This window comes from Marmota monax, unplaced genomic scaffold (assembly GCF_021218885.2).
Source record: "Marmota monax isolate L192 unplaced genomic scaffold, Marmota_monax_Labrador192_F-V1.1 WCK01_AAM20220418_F8-fsc00065, whole genome shotgun sequence".
NCBI classification, from domain to species: domain Eukaryota; kingdom Metazoa; phylum Chordata; class Mammalia; order Rodentia; family Sciuridae; genus Marmota; species Marmota monax.
Genome location: NW_026694038.1, coordinates 7217760 through 7234881, shown reverse-complemented (window position 1 = coordinate 7234881; position 17122 = coordinate 7217760). Strand labels below are relative to the sequence as shown.

The 17122-nt window shown below is 41.6% G+C and overlaps 1 protein-coding gene across 1 annotated transcript; it reads left to right on the top strand.

The window, feature by feature from the left end:
- The first annotated feature begins 823 nt into the window (after positions 1-823).
- Positions 824-1423, top strand: LOC124106539 (high mobility group protein B3-like). Its single transcript, XM_046464201.1, has one exon. The coding sequence runs from the start codon at positions 830-832 to the stop codon at positions 1421-1423; it is 594 nt and encodes a 197-aa protein (XP_046320157.1). The 5' UTR covers positions 824-829.
- The last annotated feature ends 15699 nt before the right edge of the window (positions 1424-17122 follow it).

The window sequence follows — 17122 nt, the reverse complement described above, 5'->3', positions numbered from 1 at the left end:
CCATTTGACCCAGTTATCCCACTCCTCAGACTTAAACAAAGGACTTAAAATCAGCATACTACAGTGTAACAGTCTCATTAATGTTTATAGCACCTCAATTCACAATAACCAAGCTATGGAACTAACATAGATGTCCTTCAACAGTTTAATGGACAAAGAAAATGTGAGAATACACATACACACACGCACATGCACTCACGCAATGGAATATTACTCAGCCATAAAGAAGAATAAAATTGTGGCATTTGCTAGTAAATGGATGGAACTGGAGAATATGATAAGTGAAATAAGCCAGTTCCAAAAAACAAAGGCCAAATATTCTCTCTGATATGTGGATGCTAACCCAAAAAAGGGAGGATAGGAAGGGGAACAATAGAAGTCCACTGGATTAGACAAAGGGGAATAAAGAGAAAGAAGTGGGGAGGGGAAATAGGAAGGCCTGTAGAATTAATTGGACATAACTTTCTTATCCTTGTATTTGAATACACAACCAGGGTAACTTGGCATCATGTACAACCACAAGAATAGGATCCTAATATAGAATATGTTATACTTCAAGTATGTATAATATGTCAAAATACATTCCACAACCATGTATATCTAAGAAGAACAAATAAAAAAGAGAGAGAGAGAGAGAGAGAGAGAGAAAATATAGCTGGACACAGTGGTGCACACCAGTAATCTCAGCAGCTCAGGAGGCTGAGGCAGGATCCCGAGTTCAAAGCCAGCCTCAGGGCGGCTCTCGTGGAGGCAGCTAGCGCAAGGCTGGGGAGCGCTGAGCCGCACGTCGTGCCCTGCGCTGCCCAGACTAGCGAACAATACAGTCAGGATGGCTAAAGGTGACCCCAAGAAACCAAAGGGCAAGATGTCTGCTTATGCTTTCTTTGTGCAGACTTGCAGAGAAGAACATAAGAAGAAAAATCCAGAAGTCCCAGAATTTTCCAAGAAGTGCTCTGAGAGGTGGAAGACAATGTCTGGGAAAGAGAAATCTAAATTTGATGAAATGGCAAAGGCAGATAAAGTACGCTATGATCGGGAAATGAAGGACTATGGACCAGCTAAGGGAGGCAAGAAGAAAAAGGACCCTAATGCCCCCAAAAGACCACCGTCTGGATTCTTCCTGTTCTGTTCAGAATTCCGCCCCAAGATCAAGTCCACAAATCCTGGTATCTCCATTGGAGATGTGGCAAAAAAGCTGGGTGAGATGTGGAATAACTTAAGTGACAGTGAAAAGCAGCCATACATCACTAAGGCTGCAAAGCTGAAGGAGAAATACGAGAAGGATGTTGCTGACTATAAGTCTAAAGGAAAGTTTGATGGCACAAAGGGTCCTGCTAAAGTTGCCCGGAAAAAAGTGGAAGAGGAAGACGAAGAAGAGGAGGAAGAAGAAGAGGAGGAGGAGGAGGAGGAGGAGGATGAATAAAAAAACTGTTTATCCGTCTTGTGAATACCTTAGAGTAGGGGAGCACCATGATTGACACATCTTATTTGAGATGTGTCTGTTACTCTCATTAGGTTTAATTTCAGAATTTGATCACGATCATATTGTAGTCTCTCAAAATGCTCTAGAAATTGTCAGTGGTTTACATGAAGTGGCCCTGGGTGTCCAGAGCACCCTAAAACTGTATCAAAGTTGTACATATTTCCAAACATTTTTAAAATGAAAAGGCACTCTCGTGTTCTCCTCACTCTGTGCACTTTGCTGTTGGTGTGACAAGGCATTTGAAGATGTTTCTGGCATTTTTTTTAATTTGTAAGGTGGTGTTAACTATATGGTTATTGGCTAGAAATCCTCAGTTATCAACTGTACATATCTATAGTCTGTAAAAAGAACAAAACAACCGAGACAAACTCTTGATGCTCCTTGCTTGGCGTTGAGGCTGTGGGGGGAAGATGCCTTTTGGAGGGGCCGTAGCTCAGGGTGTGCACTGTGAGGCTGGACCTGTTGACACTGCGGTGGGCATCCATTTAGCTTCAGGTTGTCTTGTTTTTGTATATAGTGATATAGCATTCTGCTGCCTTTCTTAGTTGTGGAAAAAGGGGGGTCAGCTGGCATGAGAAGTGTTTGAATTTTTTTTTAGTTAAGTACGGTAGATTTTAAACTTTGTTTTCAAACAAACTGTAGAACTCTTCATTGTCAGCAAAGCAAAGAGCTACTGCATCAATGAAAGTTCAAGAACCTTCTGTACTTAAATGCAATTTGCGACGTTATGTTATTTTTTGTATGTTTAGAATGCTGAAATGTTTTTGAAGTTAAATAAACAGTATTACATTTTTAAGACTGTTCCTCCCTATAAATCTGGTAACTTCTATTTTACTCACATGGTCAGCTTAGGACTGAGATGAAGGAGGGGGCTACTTGAAGTTACTGCATGATTTGTTGTATCTGAATGGCATTAAGATGAAGTGTAGACCAGTGAATGTAGTGACAGGCAAGGGCCAGCATCCTTCAGTAGTGTTCAGGAAGGCAGGCAGGCGGGATGGGGGCCAGCTAACTCCAGATTTTACTTCTTACCTTCGGCTTCTACATCCCCTTTTGGTGTCAAATGCATTGCTAAACAGTAAGAATGTCTTCCAGAGTATATAGGGTGTAAAACTTCATACCTTATTTATTCTCACTCCTCTCTGACTCCTGCACATGTAATGGGATGCATAGTTATTTCTTGTGCTCAACATTTGAGGAGGCCTTAAATTGCTGCTTGTCTCCTAGACCCCAGTGAGGGGGGATGGGGTGGGGTAGGGGACATTATCCGTATTTTGGCCCTGTTTTCCTCATTCAAAAAATCAGACATTCCAAGAAAGTTTCTTAAGTTCCATCTTGGGTCACTTCAGCAGGCCAATAGGATCAACATTTCTAAGCAGTAAGTGTATCATGAAATAGAGAGTGGCCTACCTGTGATTTGAGCTTATTCAGCAGAAATGTAGATTGTTGTTCAATGTTCTTAAACTGAAAGAAGCTTGGTTTGTGTTTCAGTGGTTGTATTAGTAAATGGTGTTAACATTTTGCCCAGGATAGGATGGGGGTGGTTGCTACAGTGGCAAATGGTGATACTAAATATCAGTGGATGGATTATCTGTACTTCATTGAAGTAACAAATGATAATACTGTTGTGGGTAAGTGTCAGCATTGCCTAGCATTAACACTTGGATATAGAAATTTTTTTCTTTTTTTCTTTGTGTGTATGGTATTTTACAAGAAAGCAGCTTTTTCTTAAAAGTTCACTCTTTGGAACCTTGCTTGTCTAAGGAGCTGTCTTCTCTACTGTGTCAGGTCCTAGATGAGTACAAGTCATGGTCACAGCTGATCTTCATTCATAACCATTCCCTCTCCATCAGAACTGTTTGTCCTAAATATGTTTTTTTTTAATTCTTTCACTAATTTAAAAACCCTTGGTCATTAGGTTTGCCCAGAGGCACTTGTTCCAGGATTGTTCATCCTGCTTTAGCCATGCCCTTGTCACTTGGCATTCTAAACTGAAACTGCTACTACTGCACAATGCACAATGTACAGGCCAACCTCATCAGATATGGAAGAGATGCTCAACCTGTAATCCCAAGGAAGTAGTTTTCTAACTATGGAAGGGGGTGGATTTTATGCTCCCTCAGTAGCCAGATAGAAGTGGGGGGTAGGTTTTAGCTAAATGATGTTTGATTAAGCAGACTTGGTTATAGAGAGACTCCAGTTGCTTGTTACAAGACCACTACTCTTAAGGTTTTCACACTGCCACTAGATGCCCCAGTGGAATGTTGTTCTCTAGCTTCTCTGAGATGCTTTAAGTGGCATGATGTTACCACAAAAGGTTAGGCTTAGCTTGATTTCTGGACCAATCCTCTTGCAATGCCAACCTGTTATTAAGTCAAAAGGACAGTACTTTTTTTCTCAAACACACTCTTCCAACCCCCTTACCCTGTTCTTGAGTAATGTTTTATCTTTTGGAAAGAACAAGGCTGTAATGTAGCAACTATTGTCTGTGTCTCCCTTGTGTCTGTTCTTGTCACAAATGTACTTGGAGACGTTGGATGCATTCATTTTCTGTAATAAAGTTTCTTAATCAGTCTTCCCAAAAAGTAAAAAAAAAAAAAAAAGCCAGCCTCAGCAGGCTTTGAACTCAGCCAGGCCTTAAGCAACTTAGTGAGACCCTGTCTCAATATAAAATATAAAAAGGGCTAGAGATGTGGCTGAGTAGTTAAGCACCCTGGGTTTAATCCTCAGTACCCCCCCCCAAAAAAAGAATATGTTTATAAGAATTACTGAGCCATTGGGTGTCAGAGGGGATAAAAAGGAGGATGATTATTTCCAAATGCAGAATGAAAACATCTTCTCTCTGTGTTATTAATGATGTTGGTCTGACTTTTCTTAGTCAGTAGGGATATTCAGAGGGTGGCACAAAGAATGACTTTTTAAAAGCGGGTGGGGACAGGATGAGGTCGGGAGGTTAGAGGCCAGAGAGGAGGTGCAGGACCTGCAGGCTGAGATAACAATGATTAGGAAATGCTCTCTTTTATAAGTACGTGAAAAATTACTGTCCATAGTGGAATAATTTCTGTCCCTCTGTGCTAAAAAGGGGTTGAGGAATCATAGGGAAAAAAAATACTCAGGCCAGGGAGCCTGTGTCCTAAGGAACTATCTCCTAATATCAGTCCAAAGACACAACCTGCCATAACTTCAAGACTTATTTTACTTAGCAGCTATCCATAGAACAGCCAGCTATGACTTTAAGACTAGTTTTACATCATAACTGCAACTACTCACCAACCAGATTTAGCCAACTCTTACATAATAGCAAGTCCAAAACACCTCACATAACATTTCTTTTTCTGGATGAAATGCTAACCTTTCATATGTCCCTTGGATAGTTCAGAAGCCACTCTGACCTGTGCATGTGTTCCTAGGATTGCAATCCTATTGCCTAAATCCAAATAACCCCCACTCCCACCCCCACTTTATTTGAAACTGGTCTCTGTATTTTGTTTGCACCTTAACCACCACTTCATGAATTAGTTACCATTATTATCCCCTTTGGGTAGATAAAGAAATTGAATATAAGAAAAGTAATCTGAATGAGTCCACTAGGTAGTCAGTTGCAGAAACAGAAATCAAACTCAAGACTCCAAGCCCAGCATTTAGCCCTCACCCTACAGAAACAAACCTGAGCCTGAGGGCCCAAAGGAACTGGGATGTAAGATGCACTGCAACCCTAAAAGGGTTGGAGAAACAGGGACTACTTTCTGGGGAAGGAAAATCAGAAGCAAAAAAGACAGAAGTAGGAATGTCTCTTGGTAAACAGTAAGGGAACGGGCCTGGCTGGGTTATGGATCTATTCTGTCATGGATAATACTGTATGGCTCATAGCACACTGGTATCCATCTCATGGGTCTTCAAAACCATCCTTTTAATAAGAGAGAAAGTATTATAATTCTTTGAAAATGCAGAAATTGAAGATCCAAGAGGACAAGTGATGTTTCCATCACAGGTCCCTCAACCATAGAACCTTTATAAATACTGCTCCTTCTGCCTGGAAAGCACCCCCCACACACACACCCTCTTAACCTTGTTAACTTCTTCCTGTCCATCAGCTCCCAGTTCAACCTTGATCTCCTAAGAGTGCCTGGGCTGACTTCTTCTTCCTGGCTCAAATTCTGCCTGAGTGTACACACTTGTTGAACCATGTACCTCTCTCTCGTTTGTAGCATTTATCATTATTGTAATAGTCTATTTATTCATATGAATACATGCAAGAAAAACAAATAATTGAATAAACAAATCAGCTGAACAAAACAGTCTGCCACCTGTCAGAGTCCCTACATGAATACACTATTTACAAAAGGTACAATTGAAAGATCTGAGGCTATTTTACCTGAAAAAGAAAATTTAGGGGTAGAGATATGACAGCTGTCTTCAGATGCTTGAAGAACTGCCATTTTGAAGAAGGATTAGATATATTCTACATAGCTCCAAAAAAGCAGAACAAAGACGAATAGGGTGAAAGTTCAGGGAGGCCAACTTCATCACAGGGTAAGGAAGTGAAATATGTAACAATAAAACCTGTCCAAATATGAAGTGGGATATGAAGTGGGCTGTCCAAAGAGGTGAGCAAACAAGGACAAGAGGAACACCTGTCAGGGTGTGGAGGAAATTCCTGTTCTGGTCAGGAAATTTTTAGCCACTTGGGCCTTTCCAAGTCTAATATGCTTTTCTGTGTCTGAGAGGGACTTGAAAGCAAAATTAAATTTGATTTGAATTGACCTTGAAAAGAGAGCACAGCAGTGAATAATTGTTCTTAAGATGACCACTAACGTTGGACTCTTTAAGAGATACATCTGCATTTGTGGGTGGCCACTTCTGTGCCTGTTGATGGAGTCTTTGAGAGCCAACATTCCAATGGTAGTTAGGGCTGTGCAGCTGCCGCTGTGACTAAACAGGGAACACTCCAGCATACACGGGGGGAAAAAACACCCAGGGTCATTCCCCCTCCTCCAAGTAGAATCTCTCCTCTTCCCAGCCCACTCCCACCTCCCATGCACATCCACACAAACACATTTCTACACTGGGAACCGCCCCTCTGTGCTGAGGTCTCAGTGGGTGCTCAGAGGACATATTCCAAACTTCTACTGCATGTTGTTCCTTTTCTCTGATACTTAAGACTGCCCCTTACACTGAGCACAACTTTATAGCAATGTTTCTGTCTCTCTCTTGCAAAAATTGAGAGTATGAAAGGGACAGCAAGAAAGAAGAACTAAAAATCACCTTAATACATTATTTCTTAAGTACACAAAAACCAAGACCTCAAAAATTATATGGAGACTGAAAACTAGGATTTCTGACTTGGAAACTGAGGTCTAATGATACAGATATTTGCATGGAAGTAAGTTTGCAAGAGATCTGTAACTGTTATTCTCAGCAAATGCAGGCTTGGATCAACAATGACAGTTTTTCTATATGGCAGTATGTTCTGAGTTTCAGATAACTGCTTTGCAAATTGAGAAATACAACTCACTTGTGAACAATCAAATCTAATAAATTGTAATGTTTTTAAAATTATAATTTATCATTTACATTTCAAACCATAGTGCCCAATTTTCTATATGATATTTGATAATCCCATCATTAGACATTTATGGAACACCCGCTATGTGTCTAGCACTATCCAGAGCCCTGAGTATAGGGAGGTAAAAAAAAATAGATATGATCTCTGATGTTTTAAAGTTTATAATCTAATGTAGACAAAATAATAAGCAACAAATTAATACATGACTACAAATTGTGACGACTGATATGAAGTGAAATGGTCAGTTAACAGAAAATCCTAAAATCACGATGAGCTTGTCTGAGGAAGAGACATTTAGCAGAAATTAGGAATAAGTGAGAACTAACCTCACAAATGGTTAGAGGAAAAATATTCCTGACAACGGGAATATCCCAAAGCCCTGGAATAGGGAAGAATTCAGTTTCTTCAAGAACCAGAAAGAAAATCAGTATGAGGAGGAAAAGCCAGAGGTTCTGCAGCAGAGCTCAAGGCACATGTTGAGGAAGTCGATGTTAACTCTCAATGCAATGGGAAGCCCAAAAAGAGGGCCATGCCGTTTACATTCCAAGAATGATTACTCAAAAAGTCAGACGTGTGAAGAATGGAATAGGTAGAGGCAAGAATAATGTCCCACTCTCTAAGCTCCCCATTCTCAAAAATGAAGACTGCTAATTTACAACCATATGAATGTAGCACACTTAGAGTTATTTCTTTACAATAATTACATTTTTGTTTACCAGGCAACTCTTTCCACAGGAAACACTAAATGAATGAAAATTGAAATGTTTTGTATTATATGATTGACAATATAAGTTCTAACATACATTGAGAATGAAAACAAATTACTATTGGTAAGTAATTTGAGGAAGAAGTGAAAATAATGCCTTTTATGTAATGCTGCATTCAGGATATTATCTCTATTTTATAAACAGGGGAAACGACATTCTCCCCTGAGGAGGCTGGCAGAATTAGGAACCAGAATTAGAAATTCTCCATTCTTGACTATTTCTCTCTCTCTCTCTCTCTCTCTCTCTCTCGTTGTTGATGCTCAGTACTGTTTCTTCCTGTGGAACACATAGGAGTAGCAGCCAGACTCCTGCCAAAAATGAACAGTGTAGGGTGGGTCCTCCCCATCTGTGGCAGGATTTGGATGTTATAACTGTGGATTCAATCAACCTCAGATCTAAATTATTTGGGGAAAATTGCATCTTTATTGAACATGTACAGACTTTTTTCTTACCTTTATTCCCTAAATACTACAGTATAACCACTATTTACATAGCATTTATACAGTATTAGATATTGTAAGTAATCCAGAGATAATAAAAAGCATACAAGAGGATGTACAAGATACAGTATTTCATAGGCTCTATGAAATACTATACTATTTTATATAAAGGACTTGAGCATCTGCAGATTTTGGTATCCAGGAGGGTTGTTCTGATCATTCCTCTGCTGATAGTGAGGGATAACTGTATGTGTAACTGGGTTATACATACCTGGAAAATAATGTGTTCTTTTCTTATTGTTCTGTGAATAGGACCCTTGCAATGGTCAGTTCAAGATATTCATTTCAGGAAGGGGGACTGAAAATTAATACACCTTTTTGGTGAATTTCTTTTTTAGTTGTAGATGGTCACAGTACCTTTATTTTGTTTATTTTTTTATGTGGTGCTGAGGATGGAACCCAGTGCCTCACATGTGCTAGTCGAGCGCTGTACCACTAAGCCACAACCCCAGTCCCTGGAAATTAATGCATCTTAAAGAAGGGATACAAAGACAAAAGTAATGCTCAGCTTCTGGCATTCAAAATAGGATCATGCAGGAATCCAGATTATTTTCCAAATATCTTCCTTCTCTCTGTGCAACCAAGCCCACAGGGTTCTTTCTCACAGTCTGTTTGCTCATGCTATGTAATGTAGATATGAGGATTCGTGCTTTATGGTAGTAGGATGTTACATTAGGTCAAGTAAAAGGAAAGCTTGCTCCTTTCCAGTGCTGAGGAATTGTATATAGAAGAGAGAGAGAGATGGCAGGAAGAACACAAGAAAAAAGGAAAGTCAAACATATACGCTGATATTCCCTTTTAAAAAATTGTATTAAATCCATGATTTTTTAAACTGCCTCGCATCCCTTAGAGTGCTTGTTAAAACACAGTTGTTGGGCCCCACCTCAAGCAGTTCTGATTCATTAAGTCTAGAACTTGCATTTCTGGCAAGTTCCCAGGGATTACTAATACCGACCACACTTTGAGAACAACCTTGTTTAATAAATCAAATTAAAACCAAGGACAAAGAAGTCTCTTGCCCTTGATTTTTATGTAGTATCCAAGAAAGAGTTGATCTCTCCATGTGACCCCTTCTCAAACCTGGTGAGCAGCCAATTGTCCCCAATTCATACTGTATCAGTGGGGACACAAAACCCAAGTCCCTCCTCCCTTGACTTGGGTTTGTTTGAGTCTTCATATGTTGATACAACAGTCTAACCTGTATCCCAACCAAGATGAATGGAATGAGAGGCACGAGTGGTATGTGAATGATGCATAAACTCATTGCGGTGCTTACCACTGTAACACACTTTTCCTATGTCATACCCTTCCACCCTGATGGCCATATCCATCCGGGACTTGGACTAAACCAGTCCTTTAACATTTCACTCATCTTCGGGTATTTATAGTTCCTTCTCTTTCTTGGCTATTCTCTATCACCATTGCATTTATCTAGTCTAGAGATCTGTGTAATTTTACCTCACTCTATTCACATTTCTTCTACAGCTGCTTTAGACTTGTTAGGAAATAACTCAAGCATTTTTTATACCTTTTAATCCTTTTGGATATCTGAATAAGTAAATAAATAATCAAAAGAGTACACTTCTTTTAAATTGTCTTTTTTTTTCTTTTTTTTTTTAATTTTTTATTGTTGGTTGTTCAAAACATTACAAATTTCTTGACATATCATATTCCACACTTTGATTCAAGTGGGTTATGAACTCCCACCTTCACCCCATACACAGATTGCAGAATCACATCAGTTACACATCCATTGATTTACATATTGCCATACTAGTGTCTGTTGTGCTCCGCTGCCTTTCCCATCCTCCACCATCCCCCCTCCCCACCTCGCCCCTCCCCTCCCCTCCTCTCTCTCTACCTCCTCCACTGTATAACCCTGAGGGTCTCCTTCCATTTCCATGCAATTTCCCTTCTCTCTCCCTTTCCCTCCCACCTCTCATCCCTGTTAAATGTTAATCTTCTTCTCCTGCTCTTCGTCCCTACTCTGATCTTAGTTACTCTCCTTATATCAAAGAAGACATTTGGCATTTGTTTTTTAGGGATTGGCTAGCTTCACTTAGCATAATCTGCTCTAATGCCATCCATTTCCCTGCAAATTCTATGATTTTGTCATTTTTTAATGCAGAGTAATACTCCATTGTGTATAAATGCCACATTTTTTTTATCCATTCGTCTATTGAAGGGCATCTAGGTTGGTTCCACAGTCTTGCTATTGTGAACTGTGCTGCTATGAACATCGATGTAGCAGTGTCCCTGTAGCATGCTCTTTTTAGGTCTTTAGGGAATAGACCGAGAAGGGGAATAGCTGAGTCAAATGGTGGCTCCATTCCCAGCTTTCCAAGAAATCTCCATACTGCTTTCCAAATTGGCTGCACCAATTTGCAGTCCCACCAGCAATGTACAAGTGTACCCTTTTCCCCACATCCTCGCCAGCACTTGTTGTTGTTTGACTTCATAATGGCTGCCAATCTTACTGGAGTGAGATGGTATCTTAGGGTGGTTTTGATTTGCATTTCTCTGACAGCTAGAGATGGTGAGCATTTTTTCATGTACTTGTTGATTGACTGTATGTCATCCTCTGAGAAGTGTCTGTTCAGGTCCTTGGCCCATTTGTTGATTGGGTTGTTTGTTCTCTTATTGTCTAATTTTTTGAGTTCTTTGTATACTCTGGATATTAGGGCTCTATCTGAAGTGTGAGGAGTAAAGATTTGTTCCCAGGGTGTAGGCTCTCTATTTACCTCTCTTATTGTTTCTTTTGCTGAGAAAAAACTTTTTAGTTTGAGTAAGTCCCATTTGTTGATTCTAGTTATTAACTTTTGTGCTATGGGTGTCCTATTGAGGAATTTGGAACCCGACCCCACCGACTGTAGATCGTAGCCAACTTTTTCTTCTATCAGACGCCGTGACTCTGATTTGATATCAAGCTCCTTGATCCATTTTGAATTCACTTTTGTGCATGGCGAGAGAAAGGGATTCAGTTTCATTTTGTTGCATATGGATTTCCAGTTTTCCCAGCACCATTTGTTGAAGATGCTATCCTTCCTCCATTGCATGCTTTTAGCCCCTTTATCAAATATAAGATAGTTGTAGTTTTGTGGATTGGTTTCTGTGTCCTCTATTCTGTACCATTGGTCCACCCGCCTGTTTTGGTACCAGTACCATGCTGTTTTTGTTACTATTGCTCTGTAGTATAGTTTGAAGTCTGGTATCGCTATACCGCCTGATTCACACTTCCTGCTTAGCATTGTTTTTGCTATTCTGGGTCTTTTATTTTTCCATATGAATTTCATGATTGCTTTCTCTATTTCTACAAGAAATGCCGTTGGGATTTTGATTGGCATTGCATTAAACCTATAGAGAACTTTTGGTAATATCGCCATTTTGATGATGTTAGTTCTGCCTATCCATGAACAGGGTATATTTTTCCATCTTCTAAGATCTTCTTCTATTTCTCTCTTTAGGGTTCTGTAGTTTTCGTTGTATAAGTCTTTCACCTCTTTTGTTAGGTTGATTCCCAAGTATTTTATTTTTTTTGAAGATATTGTGAATGGAGTGGTTGTCCTCATTTCCATTTCAGAGGATTTGTCGCTGATATACAGGAATGCCTTTGATTTATGCGTGTTGATTTTATATCCTGACACTTTGCTGAATTCATTTATTAGCTCTAATAGTTTCTTTGTAGAGCCTTTTGGGTCTGCTAGGTATAGAATCATATCATCTGCAAATAGTGATAATTTAAGTTCTTCTTTTCCTGTTTTTATGCCTTTAATTTCTTTCATCTGTCTAATTGCTCTGGCCAGTGTTTCGAGAACTATGTTGAACAGAAGTGGAGAGAGAGAGCATCCCTGTCTTGTTCCCGATTTTAGAGGGAATGCCTTCAGTTTTTCTCCATTCAGAATGATGCTAGCCTGAGGCTTAGCATAGATTGCTTTTACAATATTGAGGTATGTTCCTGTTATCCCTAGTTTTTCTAGAGTTTTGAACATAAAGGGATGCTGTACTTTGTTGAATGCTTTTTCCACATCTATCGAGATGATCATATGGTTCTTATTTTTAAGTCTATTGATGTGGTGAATAACATTTATTGATTTCCGTATATTGAACCAGCCTTGCATCCCAGGGATGAATCCTACTTGATTATGGTGCACAATTTTTTTGATATGTTTTTGTATCCGATTCGCCAGAATTTTATTGAGGATTTTTGCATCTAGGTTCATTAGAGATATTGGTCTGTAGTTTTCTTTCTTTGAAGTGTCTTTGTCTGGTTTAGGTATCAGGGTGATGTTGGCCTCATAGAATGAATTTGGAAGTTCTCCCTCCTTTTCTATTTCCTGAAGTAGCTTGAAAAGTATTGGTATTAGTTCTTCTTTAAAGGTTTTGTAAAACTCTGCTGTATACCCATCCGGTCCTGGGCTTTTCTTAGTTGGTAGTCTTTTTATGGTTTCTTCTATTTCCTCAATTGATATTGGTCTGTTTAGGTTGTCTATATCCTCCTGACTCAATCTGGGCAGATCATATGACTTAAGAAATTTATCTATGCCTTCACTATCTTCTAATTTATTGGAGTATAAGGATTCAAAATAGTTTTTGATTATCTTCTGTATTTCTGAAGTGTCTGTTGTGATATTGCCTTTTTCATCCCGTATGCTGGTAATTTGAGTTCTCTCTCTTCTTCTCTTCGCTAGCATGGCTAAGGGTCTGTCGATTTTGTTTATTTTTTCAAAGAAACAACTTTTAGTTTTGTCAATTTTTTCAATTGTTTCTTTTGTTTCGATTTCATTAATTTCAGCTCTGATTTTAATTATTTCTTGCCTTCTGCTTCTTTTGCTGTTGTTTTGCTCTTCTTTTTCAAGGATTTTGAGATGAAGTATGAGATCATTTATTTGTTGGTTTTTTCTTTTTTTAAGGAATGAACTCCAAGCAATGAATTTTCCTCTTAGAACTGCTTTCAATGTGTCCCATAGATTCCGATATGTTGTGTCTGTGTTTTCATTTATCTCTAAGAATTTTTTAATTTCCTCCTTGATGTCTTCTATAACCCATTGATCAGTCAGTAACCTATTGTTCATTCTCCAAGTGATGTATGCTTTTTCCTTCCTTCTTTTATTGTTGATTTTCAGTTTCATTCCATTATGATCAGATAAGATGCATGGTATTATCTCTACTCCTTTATATTGTCTAAGAGTTGCCCTGTGACATAATACATGATCTATTTTTGAGAAGGATCCATGTGCTGCTGAGAAAAAAGTGTAACTGCTTGATGTTGGGTGGTATACTCTATATATGTCAATTAGGTCTAGGTTATTAATAGTGTTATTGAGTTCTATAGTTTCCTTATTCAACTTTTGTTTGGAAGATCTGTCCAGTGGCGAGAGAGGTGTGTTGAAGTCTCCCATGATTATGGTGTGGTGGTCTATTAGACTCTTGAACTTGAGAAGAGTTTGTTTGACGAACATAGCTGCACCATTGTTTGGGGCATAAATATTTATGATTGTTATGTCTTGTTGGTGTATGGTTCCCTTGAGGAGTATGTAGTGTCCCTCTTTATCCCTTTTGATTAACTTTGGCTTGAAATCTATTTTATTTGATATGAGTATGGACACTCCTGCTTGTTTCCGAAGTCCATATGCGTGATATGATTTTTCCCAACCTTTCACCTTCAGCCTATGTATGTCTTTTCCTATCAAATGCATCTCCTGTAGGCAGCATATTGTTGGGTCTTGTTTTGTGATTCATTCTACTAGCCTGTGTCTCTTAATTGGTGAGTTTAAGCCATTAACATTTAGGGTTATTATTGAGATATGGGTTGTTCTTCCAGCCATATTTGTTTATTTCTGTTACTAAACATGGTTTGTTTTCCTCTTTGATTATTTTCCCCCCCTTTACTGCCCTGCCTCCCACTGTTGGTTTTCATTGTTATTTTCCATTTCCTCTTCCTGTAATGTTTTGGCAAGGATGTTTTGAAGAGATGGTTTTCTAGCTGCGAATTCTTTAAACTTTTGTTTATCGTGGAAGGTTTTAATTTCATCTTCCATCCTGAAGCTTAATTTTGCTGGATACACAATTCTTGGTTGGAACCCATTTTCTTTCAGTGTTTGAAATATGTTATTCCAGGATCTTCTAGCTTTCAGAGTCTGTGTTGAAAGATCAGCTGTTATCCTGATTGGCTTACCCCTAAATGTAATCTGCTTCCTTTCTCTTGTAGCTTTTAAAATGCTCTCCTTATTCTGTATGTTGGGCATCTTCATTATAATGTGTCTAGGTGTGGATCTCTTATGATTTTGCACATTCGGCGTCCTGTAGGCTTCTAGGATTTGGGATTCTGTCTCATTCTTCAAGTCTGGGAAGCTTTCTCGTATTATTTCATTGAATAGACTGCTCATTCCTTTGGTTTGGAGCTCTGTACCTTCCTGTATCCCAATGACTCTTACGTTTGCTCTCTTAATGTTATCCCATATTTCTTGGATGTTCTGCTCATGGTTTCTTAACAATCTTGCTGAGCTGTCTATGTTCTTTTCCAGTTGAAATACTTTGTCTTCATTGTCTGATGTTCTATCTTCTAAGTGTTCTACTTTGCTGGTAGTATTATCCATTGAGTTTTTAAGTTGGTTTATTGCTTCCTGCATTTCTAGGATTTCTGTTTGTTTGTTTTTTATAACCTCTATCTCCCTGTATAGTTGATCCTTTGCTTCCTGGATTTGTTTGCGTAATTCATTGTCGAAGTGATCTTTCATTGTCTGATTTTGCTGTCTAATGTCTTCCTTGATACTCCAGATCATCTGAAGCATGTATATCCTGAATTCTTTATCTGACATTCCATCTGCTGCAGCTGTTACCTCTTCTAAAGTTGCATTGACCTGCATTGCTTGTGGTCCTTTCTTTCCTTGTCTTTTCATACTGCTTGTGTATCTTTCCTGCAGGCGCGGGCGGCGGCTCTGCTCTCTCCTTATTCCAATTGGGGTGTCGTGACTACCACGCCGGCAGGTCACTGGGCCTGTTCTGGGCGCTGGCGGCGGCTCTGTTCTGCCCCTACTCCAATTGGGGTGACGAGTGTACCACGCAGGCAGGCCACCGGTACTGATCCGCCAGTCGGTTGCAGGTTTGCCTACCCTGCAGGCGCGGGCGGCGGCTCTACTCTGCCCCTACTCCAAATGGGGTGACGTGTCTGTCGTACCGGCAGGCCACTGGGCCTGTCCCGCTGGTCAGTCGCAGATCTGCCCACTTTTCGGGCACAGGTGCTGGCTCTGCTCTGCCCCTACTCCAATTGGGGTGTCGTGACTACCCCGCCTGCAGGTTGCTGGGCGTGTTCCTGGCACGGGCGGCGACTCTGCTCTGCCCCTACTCCAATTAGGGTGGTGTGTGTACCACGCCGGCAGGCTCCTGGGCCTGATCCGCCAGTCTGTCGCAGGTCTGCCTACCTTGCAGGCTCGGGCAGCAGATCTGCCCTGCCCCTCCTACCACGCCTGCGGACCGCTGGGCCTGATCTGCAGGTTAGTCACAGGTCTGCTCACCCTGCGGGCACGGGTGGCAATTCCGCTCCGCCCCCACTCCAATTGGGGTCACGTGACCACCACACCGGCAGGGCCTGATCCGGGCGTGGGCGAAGGATCTGCTCTGCCCCTACTCCAGTTGGGGTGACGTGTGTACCACGCTGGCAGGCCACTGGGCCTGACCCGCCAGGCTGTCACAGGTCTGCTTACCTTGCAAGCGTGGGCGTCGGCTCTGCCCTGCCCCTCCTACCACACCCGTGTACCACTGGGTCGCGGATCTGCCCACCTTGCGGGCCCGGGTGGTGGCTCCGCTCTGCCCCCTCTCCAATTGGGGTCACGCGGTCACCACGCTGGCGAGCCGCTGGGCCTGCTCCGGCGCTGGCGGCAGCCTGGCTCCTCCCCTCTGGCTCGACGACAAATCGAGGAGACTCGGGTGTCTGTGCCTCACCCCCCCTACCAGGAGACCAACTGTTTCTGTCGCCGCTGGTATTGATGAAGTTCTCTCCTCCGCTGCTTTCTGATGACATCAGATCTCTGCCATGTTGGTATCCTATGCGAATGGCAGCATTTCGTTCCCCTTGCCCGGCAACCAAAGCAACGGGTGAGTCCTGACCGGCCCTCAGCAGGACCCGGACCAAGAAGCAGTTTCCACGGGCTCCTAGCCCTGGGCCAGGGCAGTTCCGGGAGCCGGAACTCGGCCGCTCCATGCTCGGTGTATGCTCCGATAAGAGTAGGCTCCAAGAAGCATCCCCCACGGGCTCAGTTCCGGGAGCCAGAACTCGGCCGCTTAGTGCTCAAGAAGCAGCCTCCGCAGGCTCCCCAGCCCTGGGCCAGGGCGGTTCCGGGAGCCGGAACTCGGCCGCCCCGCGCTCTGTGTTCTCTCCTATAAGAGCAGGTTCTAAGAAGCACCCAGGCACTGAGCCCGAGCAATCTGTCTGCAAGCCGCAGGCGAATGGCAGCCTGAAATTACCTGTTCTATGGCTGAATGAGCTGCGGTCAGTCGAAAACAGGGATGGTGACGTCAGCTTTCCAACATGGTGGCCGCTGGCCTCCTCTGTGGTCTGACCGGTGTGGAGAACCGAGATGGACTGCTTCCTTCCCCGTCTCGAACCCAGAATTCAGCCCTGAGTACGGTGCTTGCACGGCTGGCAGAAACTGCAGCGCTGTATTCCTGCGTCGCTATCTCCTCGTTTCCCAGCGTGGGCTGCAGACTCTAGCCGCGGGGCGATTAAGCAATGTTACCCTCCGTGCGACAAACTTCTCGCGTTTGAGTCCCCGTAGCCAATCCTCGTGTGATGGAAATCCTTCCTCCA

Excerpts from the sequence above, each read along its gene's own strand:
- LOC124106539 (XM_046464201.1), top strand. The coding sequence starts at position 830 with ATGGCTAAAGGTGACCCCAAGAAACCAAAGGGCAAGATGTCTGCTTAT.